Source organism: Phocoena phocoena, chromosome 5, assembly GCF_963924675.1.
Source record: "Phocoena phocoena chromosome 5, mPhoPho1.1, whole genome shotgun sequence".
In the NCBI taxonomy this organism is placed as follows: Eukaryota; Metazoa; Chordata; class Mammalia; order Artiodactyla; family Phocoenidae; genus Phocoena; species Phocoena phocoena.
The window spans coordinates 103195634-103214947 of NC_089223.1; the positions used below are offsets into that span (position 1 = coordinate 103195634).

Here is a 19314-nt window from a genome sequence, read left to right on the forward strand (position 1 = left end):
GGTGTTCACACAGCCTTCCAACCTCCAACTCTGTGTCGCTGCTGGGAATGGTGGTCCCATGAAAGGGTTCTCCACGTCTCTTTGTCCCCAGGACCCCAGAGGCCCCGCCTAAGTGGGGAACTCGGTGCCGACTGGTGGTGCCTTATCTAAGCAGTGGTGACTTAGAAACCTCACTTTATTATGCATCTCACCACACCCCACCCCACCCCCTGCCTTTATCTCCTTTCTGGTTCCAGGCTGTACCCCGGCTGAGATCGAGGTCCCCACCATCTGATGTGTCAGTGTTTGTATGTTACACTCACTTCAACACTCCAGGGTCCCATCCATCCTTGGCATCGTGCCAGGTCCCTGGCTGGGAGGCAATAAGGCAAGACCCCTCGTCAGGGGCAAATGCGCAACCAGGGGGGAGAGGCGGCCAGCACAGGGGGAGCGGTAGCCAGTACAGAGGAAGAACCTGGGCTCCGGAAGGCTTCCTGGAGGAGGAGCCACACAAGCTGGGCCCATAGGACAAACAGGAGTTGGGGGGCAGGGGCATGAAACGAGAATGGGGGGAGGGGCAAGGCATTTCAGGCAGAGAATTTATGGGTGCAAGGTTGTTCCCAGGCAAGAGTGCTTGGCAAGTTCTGCAAACATCAAGTTTTCAGTGGGGCTGGAAAGAGTGAGCTGGGCAGTGGGGGGAATGAACTGGAGGAGCTGAGGCCTGAGTTGGCCCAGAAATGGTCAGATCCATCCAGGACTAGGGGTGGGGGCAGGCAGAGGGAGGCAGGGGAGGGCTCAATGCTGCCTTGAGCACCTACTCTTCACAGGGTCTCTTAATGATCATGACAATCCACAGCCTCCTCCTCTCCCCTCCTCACCATCATCATCATCGTCATCAGCACATACATGGCCCCAGGATGGGCCCACCAATAGACCCCACTCCTGTTTGAGCGTGGCCTTGCTCACACCCCCTCTGCCTTTCCTTCCACTGCCAGCTGCCCAAACTGGATCCTGAGATGGTCTCTGACTCTACTCTCCCAGACTCCAGAAGAAGAGGCCGAGCAGCAGACGGTAAAATGTGGAAACCACGTAAAAACCACTGTCTGGTGTTATGTACTGAATTGTGTCCCCCAAATCCACATACTGAAGCCCCAATACCTCCGAATGTGACTGTGCTTGGAAATAAGGTGTTTAAACAGGTAATTAAGTTAAAATGAGGCTGCTAGGTCGGAGGTCCTAATGCAACAGGGCTGACGTCCTTATAAGAGGAAGAGACACCGGAGGGACATGCACAGAGCAAAGGCCACGTGAGCACACAGCAAGAAGACGGCTGTCTGCAAGCCAGGGAGAGAGGCCTCAGGAGAAACCATCCTGCTGGCACCTTGATCCTGGCCTTCAGCCTCCAGAACTGGGAGAAATAAATTTCTGTTGTGTAGGCCATGCCATCTGGGGTATTGTGTTATGGCAGCCCAGACAGACTAACACACTTGGGAGGTCCTAGCAGGGCTGAAGGGGCAGCCAATGGGGAGGAGGCAAAGGAGAGCTCCAGTCCCAAGGCATGTCTTCCCTTTAAATGCCAAGGCTCTGCCTGGGGGCTAAACATGACTCCTTCTCTCCCAGCCCCCTCCACCCAATTCCAGAAATTCTGGGCAGGTAGAAAAAAGAGCTGTGAATCAATCAGATGAGCTAGGTTGCAATCGAGGCCTTGCCCCTAACTCATTCTGCAATGTGGGACAGCCACTTAACCCCATGGCCCCCCCCTCCCAAGAACAGAAGAGGGGCCAGCGTGTGTACTTCACAGCCTCTGTGGGCATCGTGGCCTGTGTGAGCGCCGTGGCAGGGAGCCTGGTGCGGTCACGGGGCGCTCAACAAACACGAGCCCCTTCTACAGCCATGGTTTGCACCTCCCTACATCTCTCCATCCCTGAGAGTCACAAGAGCTGGCACATTCATTCTGGGGCAGAACACCAGCCTTCCAGTCCCTCTAAGGGCCAGGCAGCCTAGGGAGACGGGCTTCTTAAAAGGTCTGTTTGGTCAACCCACTTTATGAGTCCATCTTCCAGGTAGACATCGGCATAGAAGGACTGGTCATCGTTGATGATTCGTCCACCCTTGATGAGGAGTCGGTCACTCTGAAAAGCCAAGCAAAGTAGTAAATGTCATTAGAGAAGAGCCAGGAAATGTTTCTTTTCCTTCTAACTTTTAACATAAAAATTTTCAACTCTTTTCTAAAGTAATGGTATTAAAAAGCCCCCTGTGAACCTTCACCCAGATTCTTTAAATACTTCACCATTCTCCTTTCACCTCTTTCCCCTCCAAACACTTTGGCTTTGTTTTTGCTGAGATATTATAAATCAAATCCCAAATATCATATAATTTCACCTATAAATACTTTAGTACATAATCTCTAGCTGTTAAATATAATAAAACTCAATTTAGAGACATTTTAAAAGACAGTGAAATGACCAAAAAATAAATGCAACTCCCCCAGAAAAACTCCAATCAACGTTCTGATGTTTTTCTCCCATTTCCCTCTATTTTCCATGCTTGTGATTCTAGCACACATAGTCATTCACTCACCCATGCACCCATTAGATACCAGCCGATTGCCTCGGCTCCAAGCCCAGGGCCAGGCCCTGATGAGCCAGGGTAGAATGAGCTCTCATGGAGCTGATGAGGGAGAGACAGAGGTTTAACAAATCCTGGGAGTAGGTGGGGTTCCACAAGGGGAGAAGTATAGGGTGCCCACCGTGGCCACAAAGTAAAAGGGCTGCCAACCCTATTAAAGGTCAGTAAGGCAAGCTCAGATCGAGAGAATAATTCTAGATAAGCTGGACCAAACAAAGGGTGGGGGAGAAGGCCAGTATGGTGAGTGCTGAGTGTCTGGGCAGAGAAATGGTGTGCCAGGTCCCAGAGGCAGCAAGGGATGCAGCAAATTCTAGGAGCTAAAAAGAAAACACGATTGGCCTTTTTTGCATTTTACCATAACCATAATTTTTAAGTGGCTACAAAATATTCCATTTTATGGATGCACAATAGATTGTTAATTTCCCCCATTGTCCTTTTTAATGTTTCACAATGATAAATACTGCTATAATGAACATCTTTATGCACAAAGCTTTTCCCTGAATTTGTACTACTTGTTAGGCTAAATTCTCAGAAATGTAACAACTGAGTCAAACAGTATAAACCTTGCTTTCAGCCCTTGATAAATATGACCAGACTGCTTTCCAAAAGTACCTCCCCAATTTGCCATCCCGAGACCACCAAAACACCCTTGGTTATCATTAATATTTGTTAATTTGCATTTCTTGGAGGCTGAGAATTTTTTTTTGCCACGTGCATATTTACTATTTGTATTATCTCCTAGCTGGAGATGGGGTGATGGATAAAACACAGCTTCTGCCCTTAAGCCCCACCCTTTGGGCAGGAAGACAAACAGGAAACAGACAGCAACGATTCAGGGTAGCCACCTCAGAAGGAGTGTCTTGCATGGGTTCCCCTGGAGGCAGAACCTGAGACAAGGATTTAGAGGCAAGCAGTGATTCTGGGAGGTTATTCCACGAAGTGGATGGAGTGAGGGAAGCAGGCACTGATCTGGCTAACACTGTGAGTAACTGGGGCTTGATCCCGCCGGGACACTCTTAGGAACCCTCTATCACAGAATGTGCCTCAGATCCGTGCCAGTGGTCCCACAGCATTGACCACGAGAGGAAGGCAGAGGATGCTGTGCAAGCCCGGAAAAGAAGGGTTTCACCCAAACTCAGGAATCAGGCAAGGCTTGCTGAGCAGACACAGAGCACGTAGCCTGCTGCTCAGAACCCTCCAGTGGGTTCTTGTCGCAGTATATTTTCCCCAGAGTGAAAGCCAAGTCAGCGAGACCTTATTTAATCTGGAATCCTACTATGTAGGCAAAATTCACTCTCTCATTTGATTCAGGTCTCTGCTCAGTGTCACTTACCTGCCCTGTTTGGAACACCTTACACAGCTGCCCTGCCTACAGACCCCTCACCTCTTACCCACTTTATGTTTACAAAGTACTTAATATAGTATATCTGACATAGTCTCTATTTACATGTTTGTTTAAAAATGTGACTTGTCCCACTGACATCAGAGCTGTGGTGTGTTACCCCACTGGCTGTGTCAGGCACAACTCACAGGGGACCAATCATAGACACGTTGCTGTGGATGGATGGCACCACCTAGAGTTGTCCCTGCAGTTTCTTAAGAGACTTAGCTCCATGGGGGCAGAGATTTCATCTATTTTCTTCATTGCTGCATCTCTGACACTTTGGACGCAGCCTGGCAGGATGGATGGATGGATGGATGGATGGATGGATGGATGGATGCCTGAACTAATTCTTGAAGGACGAATGGGTGAAGATGGAGAGAAAAGGCATCACAGCCGTAAGACAAAGAACTAAGAGCCACGAGCCAAGCAAGAGAAGTATGTCCTGTTCTCGAGGAGAAGGGGCTTCAAGCTCAGTCACTCCCAGGGCCGACAACCTCCCTCTTAGCCATAAGACTGAAGCCAGGACCTAGGGAAAGAGGCATGGGCCCTGCATATCCAGAAGCAGAGACACGCTGGTGTGCAGGTCTCCCCGGACACCAGAAAGCAGGAAACTGATTCACCGGCAGCTGGTGCTTGGCTTCTGGAACATGGCCTCCCATAGGCAGCCTTCTGCCTTGTCACATTCAACAGAGGGCTTTTCAGGCTAGTCCTGAAAGGTGGTATTTAATGCGCTGCAAGCCAGAAGATCAGCCCCGCCCTGCTCTGCCCTTCCCAGAATCAGATGTTCAAATCCACGCCCCCTCCCTATCAACTACCGGCAGATACTGTGGGCAGCTACCGCCGGGGTCCCGGCTCTTTCTGTTCCCAGGGGCCAGCATGTTTCTAAAAATTAAGCCCACCGGAAGGCAAGAGCTGATGTGACTTTTTTCTTTTCTTCCTTAAAGTTAGTACTGTGTTTGCCTTTTAACTGGCACTTTCAAAACCGTGTTCTTTGGAACTCTAGCCCAGAGGGGTTTTGTTAGAGGCTGAGCCCAAAGGAGATCCCCAGGTGTAGTGAGTTTAGAAAATTCTGGGTTAAACAGAAGCAAAGATCGCTTTTATGTCAGGAATTCCCAGATCCTTTACTCTGCTGATGTGTAATGTGACTATTCAAGAGGGGAACTGAGTTTGATCTCTTCCAAATTTAGACCCTTTCATTTTGCGAGACATTTGACAAAGGGACTCCTCCTCAGAAGACACCTTAGGAAATGTGCTTTACGACAGTGACGCTCTCCACGCCTGGCTGTGCTGAGTGGTTCTTGTGGAATGTGAGGTCTAGTCGACCTCAGATGGAAATGGGGCTCGAGATGAGCTGAACTCTCAAGTTCACACAACCAATAGGCGTGGAGGTTAGACCCAAGGTTTCCTGACTTCCTGTCCAGCATTCGCTCCAGCAAACACACTTTTGTCACGTTTTTAAACATGTTCACCCTGTAGAATCCATGACATCCCATAATCAGATGCAACTTAGAAAGAACCTGAGGACCTAGCTCTCCAGGATTCCCTTTCTTCATGCAGGAAGTGTGAGTGTGAAAGCCTGAAGAACCATCCCCTCCCCAAACAGTGAATTTTATGATACATAACTTTTAAGAATTTAATAAAAGTCATACATTTAAAAGAAAAAAAAATACCCTGCCTCTCCCAGGATTACCAAGAGGAACAAATAGTCGACAGATATGAACAGTGACGAACTCCGTACAAAATTCACCGTTTAAATACCTTGAAAGAAAATGAACTATCTCATTAAAAACTCAACAGAAATCAAACAGCAAGGGTATGCCAGAGACCGCCCATTCCTTCCAGGGTGACAGCAGTGACCTAAAGAGACCTATGCTCAGCATGGCCCACGTCCTTGGATCAGTGTTGTACAACAATAAAATGCCCAGAGTCAGACAGATGCAGCTTCCGATTCTTGCCCATTTGCTAGCCACATAATGTAACCTCTCCAAGCCTCAGCTTCCTCATCTATAAATTGGGGATAACTGTCCCTGCCTCACAGGGCTGTGGGAGAACCCCACGGGGTACATATATAAAGCGCTTTGCCAACGCCCACCAGTGGTGACCACTCAGCAGAGTTACACATTGTTTATTCTGTGCCATTTTCTGTAGCAGGAACTACAATAAATATTTGCTTAAGGAAAGAATATGTGTAGCTGAAAGAAATCGTTTTTGTCCTTAAGGAGGTCTCAGGCCAGTGGGGGAGACTGAGTCATAACCAGACCTTTGCACTCCAGTGTGGGAAGGGCTGGGACAGAGGGGTGGTGGGAGCAGAGGAGGCCTCCACTCCAGCCCTTCCAGGGGAATCGTGCCTATTCTGAGCTTGAAGAATGAGTAGGAATTAGCCACATGGCAAAGGAGAGAAGAGATTGCAGAGAGAGGGAACGGCGGGGCAAAGCTACGGGGTTTGGGGGAGCCTGGTGTGCTTGGGGGTCTGTAAGTGGTTTCCTTGGCTGAAGTACGACCTCAGGGTGGGCAGGCTGGAGAGGCAAGCAGGTGCTGGCTCATGGGGACTCTAATGCCACGAGCTGGGGCGAGGCTAGGCTGGTGTCGATGCTAATGAAAGGGCTTTCATCACGAAAGAACTCAAACCTACAAAAGTTTCTGAACTGAACCATCACCCAGAAACTGGGCAGAAGTGGAAGAAGAGAAACGGATAACCTTTACATTTTCCTCCACGCGGGGATTTCTCAATAAGAGTGGGCGTCAGCCAGGTTTACAAAATGTATGAAGAGTCTTAAAACCGTGCACGACTTTTTTTTTTGCGGCACGCGGGCCTCTCACTGTCGCGGCCTCGCCCGCTGCGGAGCACAGGCTCCGGACGCACGGGCTCAGCGGCCATGGCTCACGGGCCCAGCCACTCTGAGGCATGTGGGATCTTCCTGGACCAGGGCACGAACCCGTGTCCCCTGCATTGGCAGACGGACTCTCAACCACTGCGCCACCAGGGAAGCCCTTGTTCACGACTTTTGACCTAGAAATCTTAATGCTGAGAATTTGTCTCCAGGAAAATATCCCAAACAGAGTCAAAGAATTGTACACAAAGAGGTGAACCAGAATTACAGACAATGTTGCAACTACACCACTAATGGGGTGACATACAGCTACTAAAATATTCTCCAGGAATATTTAAGGATAAATAACAGCACTAGACAATCAAATGTTAGGTGGGAAAGCAAAATACCAAACTCTCCACAAGGTAGATCTTTCTGGTAGTTCTTGACCTGAGGTGCCTCCCTATGTGCCCGTGGCCCCTTGCACACACCTCCCCAACAATACTCATCACACCATGGTCACTGTTCAAGTGCCCACCTCCTGCTGGGCTGGACACCCCTCCACGTCCAGGACAGTCCTGTGTGAGTCATCTCCAAATCCCCAGGGACCAGGCACAAACCTTACACAGTGTTTAGCAAGTGTTTGCTGAGTGGGAGGAGAGCGGGTGATAGCCAGGAGGCAAGAAGAGAGGGACGGAGAAAAAGAGAGTGTTTGAAATGACAGAGGGAGTGAGGATAGAAGAGGAAAGTGAGATAAAGGAGTGATAAAAGGGAAGGGATTATTTAGGAAAGAGGGAAGAATGAAAGGGAGGAAAGGGGGAGGGGAGAAATAAAGAAAAAAGGAGGAAAGAGTAGACTGACAGATCAGAAACCTCTCTTCTCTGCTTTTAGAATTCCCTGAAAGCCTAACCCTGTGGCTTGGGACTAGAAGCCTGCTTAATGCAAAGCCTGTCTAACACAGATGAGGCTGGAAGGCCTTCTCACAAGGGGCCCACCTAAACCTCATCACTTCTCTATTGCCAAATATCCTGGGAGTCAGAGGAGTATCCCAGAGAAGGGAAGGCCTTCTTCTCCAAACCTACCATTAATCTCCACTCCAGCCCAACCGGGAGGAAAGAGCCGGTGTTGGCGGGATGCCTTTGCTCTCTTCACAAACATTAACTGCTATGTTGAGTGCCGCTTACAAAAATGAACCTTTAAAGCTTCAGACGTTCTTACCCACACAACAGCAAAATAAACAACAGTCGGCCTCAACTAGGAGGGGAGGTCTGGATCACAGTGCATCTTTTGCATCACTGCCTGTCCCTGGGCGAAGCATGACGCCTCCTGCATTCTGTTCTCCCTCCTTTCCTGCATGGTGGGAATAAAGTCGGTCGTTTCCAATCCAAAGTCAGAGGAGTAGAAAACTCATTACGGTCTGCGGAGCCTCGGGAGAAAAAAGAGGTGCTACTCTCATCAAACCAACAACTTACCCCAAAATCACTAGTTTAGCAACCTTGGCTCTCTGAAAAACTGTAGAGAACAAAAGCTGTTATTACAGAGACAGAGAAAGGCAGTGACTTTATCATCAAGGAGAAGATGTTTGATCTGGGTTCTGAAATATGAGAAGTTCATGAAGCCGAAAAACGGAGGAGAAGGAGAACAGTCCAGCAAAATAAATAGTATATATACACAGCAGTGTTCTGCAGTTTCCAGGTTCCACGCTGTAAATGAGGAAAGCAAAGGGGAATGTCGTGCTGTCCGTGGTCCTGAAACACCACTGGGCACTGGGACAAGGAGGTTTCTCCAAACCCTGGGACCCTGTCCCTCTCCCTCCTACCTCACCCGGGCTTGGAGTTCCTCACTGCTTTTCTTTCTCAGCTCACAGGCATATCTGTAATCTTTACATCGCCGTGGAACAAAAACAATCATAGATTATGTTTCACAATGTATGTAGTTGGTTTCAAATACATTTCACTCTGAGTGCCACCCTATCAATACTTTAATTATCCCACCCAGGAAGTTGTGGGGAGGGCATGTGACACTCCCATGTCCCCTCTCCTGCGATGCTTCACTAATACACACATCGGAATCTGGGGTCAGTGAATGAATGAGTGCCAAAAACGGATCTCAGAGGTCTGGCCTTCACACGAAAAGGGCAGCTTCGTCCCGGGGCTGCAGGTGCACACAGGTTCTGATGAGGCTGCCTGATTTCTCCGTAGGAAGGGGCTCAGAGAAATTAAACGAAAAGTTACTCCTGGAAAGATGAAGAATATCTCCCTCTCCAAAGGGCAAGTGTGAAAACGAGTCTCAAAAAGATAAGGGAAGCCGCAATTGGTAGAAATGTGCTTGCCCATGCATTGAGCGCAGGTGAAACGGCTTTCTCGTAAGGCAAGGAGATGTCAAGGTGAGTTCTGAAAGTTATTAGTCCTTCAGACTCTACAAGTCACCGACACTAAGGCTCACGCTGCAACTCAAACATTCAATAGGACAGGTAGGCACACCCCTCACTCATGCAAGTACAACTCACAACACGGCACCAGAGCCTAGATAATCCTGAAAATCCACTGGGATTGTCTGCTAAAAACTCCAATCCAGGTGTTTTTGTCAAGATTTTCATTTGCCAGATCTAGTTTATGGGCCAGGAATTTGTTATTAACAAACATCTAGGATATTCTTGATGGAGACCCTCTGTGGTAGATTGTGTCATTTCTTTCACAATCCTTCCTGCCTTCCCACACTTGCCATGCTCCAATGTGGGTGCAGGGCTCTCCCAGCCGCACTGACTGTGGGTGTGCCTACTTGAGTTGCTTTGACCAACAGAATGAGAGTGGATGTGACTGCACCAGTCTGAGCACGAGCTTTTAAGAGGCAGGCGGGTTCCAGCTCCATTTCTTGAGAGTCCATCCTCCACCATGAAAACCACAGGACCCAAGGAATGGTGTCTCCTTCAGTCTGAGTCCCAGAATGAGATGCTAGGAGGAGCACGCCTGACCCAAAAAGAAGCCTGAAGATAAATCTAGCTAAGCCCCACTAAGCCTCTGCCACCCGCAGACCTGCGAACAACAAACAGCTATTTGTTATTGTAAGCCACAGAATCACAAGGTTGGTTGTTACGTGGCATTATTGCATCAAAGCGAACTGATACACCATCCAAATTCTGTGCTGGGAGTCACAGCCACAGTGATTGCTGTCTGAGAGATTTTCCAGCTCAAATACTTCATAAACCCAGGACTCTGTTCCTACCTTTCATGACCAGAGCCCCCTTCCTCCCTGGCTCCGCTCACAGATCGCCCAACCAGACTCCTTGCGGTGGCAGGTGCTGCCCACAGTGCAGCTGCGCACTCTTATTATTTATTCACAGAAACCCAGTCCATTTGCCTCTGACTCTGCCTCAGGGGACGGCCTGTCAGCCGGTGGTGCTTTGCCACACTTCTCAGGAAAGCAACCCTGGAAGTGGCAACAGGCCTGAAGATTGAATATAACGCGCACACATTTGTTCCCACCCGCATGGGTCAAGGACACAGTGGCATTTTCCTCCTTCATGAATCAGAAATACAGGAGGGCGGGCTTCCCTGGTGGCGCAGTGGTTGGGAGTCCGCCTGCCGATGCAGGGGACGCGGGTTCGTGCCCCGGTCCGGGAAGATCCCACATGCCGCGGAGCGGCTGGGCCCGTGAGCCATGGCCGCTGAGCCTGCGCGTCCGGAGCCTGTGCTCCGCAGCGGGAGAGGCCACAACAGTGAGAGGCCCGCATATCGCAAAACAAACAAACAAAGAAACACAGGAGGCCCCCATGGATTGCAGGCCTTTTCTGTGAGCTGAGGCCCATTTCCATGACAACTGCAATTTTAACAGCGAGATTTCAAGCTCCATTGTACCTGACAGACATTCAGGAAATATTCCCTGATGGAGTATCTGGCGTTAAAATAACACACCTCTATCATGACCCCAGGAGTGGGCAAGGTCTTCAGGCTCCCTATAGAAGGATGATGCTAGCTAAATCTGTATATACGTGTAGACCCATTTCTGCATTTTTTCATCTCTGCCTTTTACCTTATATAAAGCAATCTGAACAGGAATCCTTTGCCTTCAAGAAAACCACATTCCTGAGTACACACTAAGTATCACTTCTGCATTACATGGGTTTTCATTTTTAATTCTGAAGTCACATTAAGAAGTGGGTATTATTGCTACAAATAAGGAAACTCAGAGAAGGGAAGTGATTCTGCCCAAGGTCACACAGCCAGGAGATGGTGGAGTCAGATATGAACCTAGTCACCTGGTACCTACAAAGTGACAGCCCAGCATCCCGTGGTAGTTATCCCGGTGTTCTCCTCACTCTACCTAGTTAAGATGTCTGAGCCTCAGTTCCTTCCTTTGAAAAACGGGAATAAGCAGGAATAGACCATACATCTCAAGCCCATTCCCAGTGCCATGCACCTCACCGGTCCTTCTGACAGGATTGTTGCGGCTGTGGCCAAAAGGGAGTAAGGCAGATTAAAGGGCTCTGGAAGCTGGAAAGGGCTCTCCAGTATTAAGACATTCAAGGCAGAGCCCTGTTCACCTGATAAACACTGACAACGCCTCCTGTAAGCCAGATGCTTCTACAACTATTATCTCATTCAATACTCGTTTAACAAAGAGGCAGCGCTGTCTGCTGGTTAAGGACATGGCAGTAGAGGCCAGAACACCTGAGCTCGAATCGGGTCCCACACTTACTACCCTTGTGCCTTAGGCACGTTTACCTCTCTGTGCTTCAGTGTTCCATCTATAATGCAGAGCGTGGTTTTGAAAGTAAAATGAATTAATGCGTGGACAGAGCTCAGTGCCTGATTTTTAACGTCTTCCCATTGTGGGGAGATAAATCTCATGCAAAGGCCCAGTTCCACCTTCAGCTTCTCTCTAACCTCTCACACCCCAAACCCAGCTCTTTCGTAGACCTTGCTGCATCTGCTCCGTTGTTCTCATACCCCCCTGCTGATTTCCACCTCCCACAGCACCTGCTCCAGGTCAGCGCTCCCCACCTGTCTCCCTGCTGCCTGCCTTGTCCCCTCCACACGACAGCCAGTGACCTTTCTGGTCACAAATGCAACTATGTCGTGCCTCTCCTTAAACCCTTCACCAGCTTGTCCTCACACGTAGGACGAAGTATGCCCTCCCAGGCGCCTTCTGGCCTGACCCCTGCCCTCTCCTGGCCTTGTGCTATACTCGTGTACTCACACTATATTCTGGCTCTCTGAGCTGCCCTTTCACACCCTGTGCCTTTGTCTGTGGCATCTGCTACCTGGATTTCTTGCAACTCACCTTGTCAGGGGCAGTGTCCTGCTTCCAGGAACATGTGCTTACCTCCTGGAGCTCCTAACGTGTAAGGCTTGCACCCGTATTAGCATTGTTTCCCAACTGCACAGAACTTCATCTACTGGCTCATTTTTATATGTCCATTTCCCGCATGAGACTATGAGATCCTTCACCCCAGAGACTATAGCTTGTTCCCACACAGCTTCTTAGCTGGGTGACCTGCGGCAATAACTTAATCTCTGTGTTTCAGTTGTGTTTTTTTTTCTATTAGTGCAGCTAATCAAAGTACCCAACTCACAGGATTACTTAAGATAAGTAAAAGCTCACGACACAAAGAATACCAGCCTATGAAGCCCAATGCTCTATGCTGAACGTTCTGTGCATTTGAGGAAGCTGGGAAAAGTTTCCATTGCTTTTACAGCTTCTCAAAGGAGTCTAAAGTATTTAAAAAGTATTTTAAAAAGTATTTTAAAATACTTTAAAAAGTATTTAAACCAGTTTAAAAGGTGCCCAATAATTAAAGTTTTATTTTGGATCCATTTTGTTCTACATGCTCAGAAATAAAGGACAGCAAAAAGAAAAAAAGCAGAAAAAGAAAGGGAAAAAAGAGAAAAAAGGAGAGGAAAATCCAAACACTGTACTTGGAAATTGCAGTAAAGAACTGGGGCTATTTTGGAAAAGAGAAGGTCCTAAGTGACTGAGAAATATTGTCCAGAGCCTCTAGGAATATCAGTGTGGAAGAGGAAGAAACCTGTGAAAAATTCTGAGGGCAAAAGGTAGACTCTCCCTCTACATACAAAAGACTTTCCAACAACACAGCTGTCCAAGAGTAAAGCAGGCTGCTGTGTAAAGTGGTGAGATCTCCCTGCCACTGGAGGTGGGCAAGGAGAGGGTACTTGCAATTCCTACACTAGAGGGGAGACTGGGGGTGGGGAAGAAGCAATGGACACTCCTTTCTGCCGCCTCAAATGCACAAACACAGAAAAATTTACATAATTTAAAAGGTTCCTTTCAACTTTGAGGTTGAATAAGTCAAATATTTGCTTCGGATTTAATCCCTAAGGGGCTATGAATATGGTCTGATATAAAGTACATGGTAGCATAATTTGGGGACAGGTACAAAATCTCGAACAGCCACCTCTTTGCTTTATGCAATTCTGCATCAGAACCGCGGAGTTTTCCCATGGAATTGACCCCAAGTTCTAACACCAAGCAGTTATTCAGTCAAGACCCTGGGGAAATGTGTACTTTAATGATTCAACATATATATATGGAAGATTCCTCTTGTAAAAGCTTGCTTTCAGTGTGAAATGCAGTGAAGCCCATTAATATGCCAGGCCTGCCTTCTCCCCACTGCCAAAGTACCACTTGGGAAATCTTTATTTTTTACCTCCAGAAACCCTTCATGCCACCCTCATCTCCTTCTGGATGGTAACTACCTAAATACTAAATCCATGGATAGGACATTTGTTAAGGTCAAATGCAAGAGTGTCTTAAGACCTCACTCAGCAAAGATGCAAAGCTTGCAATCTAGTGGTTTTTGTTTGTTTGTTTGTTTGTTTTGCGGTACGCGGGCCTTTCACTGTTGTAGCCTCTCCCGTCGCGGAGCACAGGTTCCGGACACGCAGGCCCAGCGGCCACGGCTCACGGGCCCAGCCGTTCCGTGGCATGTGGGATCCTCCTGGACTGGGGCACGAACCCGCGTCCCCCGCATCGGCAGGCGGACTCCCAACCACTGCGCCACCAGGAAAGCCCTGCAATCTAGTTTTTATTCATCCACTCACAGAATATGGAGTCCCTGCTATGAGTCACCAATGCATAAGAGTGCTCCTGAGGAGATGCTGAGGAAAAGTAGATGTTGTCCCAATCCTCCAAGTGTGCGCAGTCAAGTGGACAAACCAAAGTTACCCAAGTGGGATTGCACCTGGGGCACAGGCCCAAGGAAGGAGTAGGAAGCTGAAACTTCATACGTCCATAGCCATCACTTCCATCCTATTACCTATTTACTCTTGTTTTCTAGACCAGCCTCTCTGTGAAGTATCCTAGATCCCATTCCATTTCCTAAGCCACCAATTCAGTTGTCTTTTCTCACTAAGAGCAAAGTTAGGATTTGGTCTTTGCATCTCTACGGCAATGAATCTCAACCTTTCTGTGTTCAGGACATAGTTACAAATGGTATAAAAATTTGCAGCAGTCTTGAAGGGATTAAAGACATAAAACACCACCAAATGAGTCAGCAGCAATCACTACCATGTCATTCCAACTACAGTGTGACTGTGTCCGTCTCAGAGGGCCTTTCGTGTCTCCTTAATGGAACTTGCTTACTCTTCAGCACCATGGCGCCGCGCTGTCCACTGCCCTGACCCTGTTCTCTTATATGCTCAAGGGGCAAAGTCTTCCGATGTCCCCTTTCCATTACAAGAGCTTCCTTTTCCTCACAAAAAAATTAGACACTATTCCATACTGTTCCGTTCGTGAGTGCTCAGCGATCTACCTGATAGATGTTACTAGAACAATTTTTAGACTTGGAGTAAACATAAACTTTAAATGCTGATCAAAATTTAGCAGCACATCTACACAGGATTTTTTCAGTACACCACCGTGCTCACAGCACATGGGCTGAGAACCACTGGTTGCTGGAATATCTTGCATTTTCCTATCTTCCACCAGTGCCTCTTGTACATGGGTCCTTAATCTCTGTCTCTGGGCCTTGCCTCTCACCCCCATGCCGTTCTGTGTTTCTAATTGCCCAGTGAGACGCCTCAATTTGGTGATCATTCCTAACTCTAATTCAGCCTAGGAAACGATGCAGGCCTTTTCTTTCAAACTAACCCCTTAAACTTCCTGACCACCTCGTTATCAGCTCCAACAGGTGTTTATTAGCATCTCCGATGGGCCACGATGTTCACATTTAATCCTCATACCTGCTCCAGAAAGACTAACACTGGGCTCTTTGCCATCAGTTTAGGCCTTGATTATGTAACTTGCTTTGGCCAATGGTTATGAGCAGATATGAAATGTGCCATAGCTGAGCAGGACTTCTTAAAGGCATTTGTGCTTCAAGCCTCTGCTCCTTCAGCCTGTGTCTCAAGGTGAGGAGATCCAAGGAGCAGACCCATTGCTCGCAAGAGTCAGGGGCAAAGCTACAGCCAATCCAGGTCCTCATGTAACATGAGCAAGAAATAAATGTATGTTGCTGAAAACCAATGAGACTTTGGGTTGTTTGCTATGGAACAAAGCTAACTAATAACACCATCTTGCAGTAAGAAATAATAACCGCTAACCCATAGAGCATATATACTATGTGCAGGTACTATTCTAAATATCTCACATATATTAAGTCATTTAATTCTCAAGGGAAAAAAACCCCTATGGAGTATTACTATTATGACCACTTTACAAATCAGAAAATTGCTGCATAGAGAAAATAAGTGATTTGCCAAAATTACACAGCAAGTAAGTGGAGCAGCCAGGATTCAAATCCCAATAGTCTGGCTTCAGAATCCACATTCTTCCATGTTGCCTTCATTATACCATCCTCCCAGTTCAAGAACTTCCAGAGGCTTCCTATTACCCACAGAATAAAGTCAGAATATCCTATAACTAGGAGCTGAATTATCTAATCTAACTCTGTAAAGAAAAGGAATCTGAGACCTAGAGAACTGACTTGTCCAAGATCAAACACCCCATTTGCATTTAAGCCAGACTTAGAACCCATGGGCTATTTCCATCACTTTGGGTGCATTCTGCCTGACTTCCAAAGCCTTGTAGAATTCCCCAGTCCCCCAGCCATTCAAATTTATTTCAAGATCCTCACCCTCGGATTTAGCTATGTAAAACTCTTATTCTCTTCTGACAACATTCACTCCCCAGCCCAGGTCTCGACCCTGCTGTTCCACCTGCCTTGCATATTCTTCCTCTGTCTCCACCAATCAAATCCCTCAACACCTAGCTCATGCCATCCCCTAAGCCCCAAGAGGGCACCTCTTCTTGCTTCTGCCAATGCTGAGCCCTCCCTTCCCTGAACTTCTCTAACACCCGTGCTCTATTCCACACTTACCCTTTGGTCATTTTTAAGTCGTTCCATGTATGTGCAATTTTTCACTTAGATGGAAAGGTCAGGATCATGAAATATGTATTTTTTAACTGCTCATGACACCTTGCACAGTTCAAGGAACAAAACGGTTAAGATATGCAGTTAACAGTCGTTGATTACCTGCCATTCTGAATTTTCATCTCCTCAAAGAGAGCCTGAGTTTGGGGAAGGGAACTATCGTCTATCTGTTAGCCACTTACTATGTGCCTGGTACATTCACATATGTCATATCATGTGTTTCCGGGTATTCAGTCTTGGCCAAGTTCATTACAAGACACAGGCAATCAGGGCTAAGTTGGCATCATTATGTTATGGAAGATGTCACAACTTAGTATCACTTGTATGTTCACAAACACTTTTTAAGAATGTATTTTAAAATAATTCTTCCCCAAAGAAAATGGCCCACTTCTTCCTGTCTGATCATGAACTTGACCTAACTAAGAATGTCTGCTTCTCTGCCCTGGATGACAGAAGCTCTGAATCAGGACCATATGTCCAGAAGCACACTCCCAGTGGTCCAAATCACTGGCAGGTTTGGTCTCTGCTTTTCCTTGAGCCTCAGTCTTGCTATTCTACTTCCCTCTGATTTCACTATATGCAGGATAAATCACTCTAGGCATGTCAAATCCCTTGCATAAAAAGGCAATGAGGGCTTCCCTGGTGGCGCAGTGGTTGAGAGTCCGCCTGCCGATGCAGGGGACACGGGTTCGTACCCCGATCCGGGAAGATCCCACATGCCGCGGAGCGGCTAAGCCCGTGAGCCATGGCCACTGGGCCTGCACGTCTGGAGCCTGTGCTCCGCAATGGGAGAGGCCGCAGCGGTGAGAAGCCAGCATACCGGGGAAAAAAAAAAAAAAAAAGGCAACGAGATAAACTAGATACTTATAAGGTACGCTGAATGCTATCCTCAGGAAGAAGCAAGTTTTTTGCATATTTGTCCATTAAAATAACTAATTCAGTCCGATGTAATTTTTATTTAATAATCTCTTTCTTCTCTGCTCATCTTTACTGTTTTACTGTTTGATCTAACACACACACACACACACACACACACACACACGCGCGCGCGCGCGCAAACACACAGATTTCAATCAGACAGTGACTCTCTTACCAGGCAGACCAGCCCATCTACCCTCCCTGCTTGAACAGGACCCCTTCATTCCTCCACAAGCCATTGAAGAAGCTTCCAAGTCTCTATAATCCTGTTTACTCTTTGGGAAACAGGCTGCCTTCCTCACAGGACTGTTCTGAAAACCCAATGAAAGATCACGGAAATCCTTTTGAATGCTGTAATGGTCTGCAAACTCACGATGTCTTCTCTGTAATAACAATACTTCATAACCGTGGTGGTGGACACTCCTGCCTCCGCCTTCAGTGGCTCTGTTGGGACAGCTGCTTCCGCAGGGCCACGAGCCCTGTGCCTTTGTTTGCTCAGAGCCACGCCCAGGATGCCCCTACTCACTTAACCACCGCAGTGGGCACCGAAAAACCATTTTAACTAAATTAATCCCGGCTATGCCATTAATTTTTGAAAAAAAAGCCATACATGAAAGAGAGCTTTACTAATGTTTTAAACAATCATTGGGGGCTGAAGCCAAGTGTTTTGGCTTCTTCCCTCTTCTCTAGCAGGCTACTCTAGCATCTCAGAAAAAGGCTGAGGCAGAGAAAAGAGGAAAAGACACCATAGTCAACATGAGTAGAGCATTTTTGTGATTCAGCCGTGCCCCTGCCTCTGTCCACACTGTGCTCTATCTGGAGTGTCCCTTTTCCTCCTCTGCTCACATACTCTCTCTCCTATCTCTAATTTCACTGCTGAATCTGAGACCTTACCCCCTTTGCTCAGATGAGCAAACTGAGGCTCACAGGAGCAGTGACCCAACATCAAGCAGGTGGGGACCTGGAGATGCAGCTGACAGCTGTATCTTGGTCCTTTCTTAAGCCCCACTGGGTCCCTCCACAGGCCACACATACCGTGGCTGCCAAAAAACATCTTAACCGTCTCCAGGATTTGCTCTAACTGCACAGAGAAGCCACACTTGGTCACAGAGGTCAGGCTCCTGCAATGCTGACTTTCCTTCAGTTTCTCCAACGGGCCATACTCTTTTGCCACAGAACCCCTCCCTCCTCACCCACCAGGACTAGGCTGGGTGTCCCTGCTGTGGTCTCCTCAGCCTCCTGTACTTCCCCTTACAACACCCCCCCACCAACATTCTGTGGTTATTTCAGGCTGAAATGTCAGTCTTTGCTAAACACTGTGAAGGCAAAGGGCATGCCCATCTCATGCCCACTTTCCTTAGCACCCAGACAGTGGCAGGCACAGACCAGGTGCTTATTATTAACTTACCAAATGAGTTTTATTGATTGAACAGGTTAAGGGCGCAGCATGTGGAAAGCCACAATGCCTATCCATTCATTTAATGGCATTCTGGTTCCTGTCAGACCACGTACATTATCAGCAAAAGGTCCTCAGGAAGCTGTGGGTCCTACAAAGGAGCTCCATCCAAGTCCATCCTCTCTGGCTTCTCCTTTAAACCACACATTTTTCTAGCTGCAGCGGACTATGTGGGCCAAATTAAACACAAATGTTTCATCAAGGACAGCTTTCCCAGGAAAAAAGGGGCATTTTCAGCATCTCTCCTCCCCATGCTATTGAAGCTGTGGGATTCACTCCATGTGATTCTTTTTTTTTTTTGTGGTACGTGGGCCTCTCACTGTGTGTGGCCTCTCCCGTTGCGGAGTACAGGCTCCGGACGCACAGGCTCAGCGGCCATGGCTCACGGGCCCAGCCGCTCCGCGGCATGTGGGATCCTCCCAGACCGGGGCACGAACCCGCGTCCCCTGCATCGGCAGGCGGACTCTCAACCACTGCGCCACCAGGGAAGCCCCCATGTGATTCTCTTTCACACACGCGTTGACTACCTGCTTCGCACAAAGGACTAAAGCAGCAGGATCAGCCAGCAGTTCTGAAGCCCTTACTGTGTGCCTACGAAACACTAAGCACTTTGCCAGTGTCCTCTCAGATGCTCAAGGGTCCTGTGAAATGGTCCTGTGAAACGGAGGCTCAGAAAGGAGGCAGAGCAGAGATGCACACCCAGATCCGTCTGCTGCAAAAGCCTGGGCAGTTTATCTCCACTCCAGAG

General features: G+C 47.9%; 1 protein-coding gene across 1 annotated transcript in view; it reads right to left on the reverse strand.

Annotated features, from left to right (window-relative positions):
* Positions 1-19314, reverse strand: part of CRMP1 (collapsin response mediator protein 1) — a 67448-nt gene that overhangs the window by 41802 nt on the left and 6332 nt on the right. Inside the window, exon 2 of the mRNA XM_065877149.1 lies at positions 2023-2111. Coding sequence (XP_065733221.1) covers positions 2023-2111 — 89 coding nt within the window. The remainder of the gene's footprint in view (positions 1-2022; positions 2112-19314) is intronic.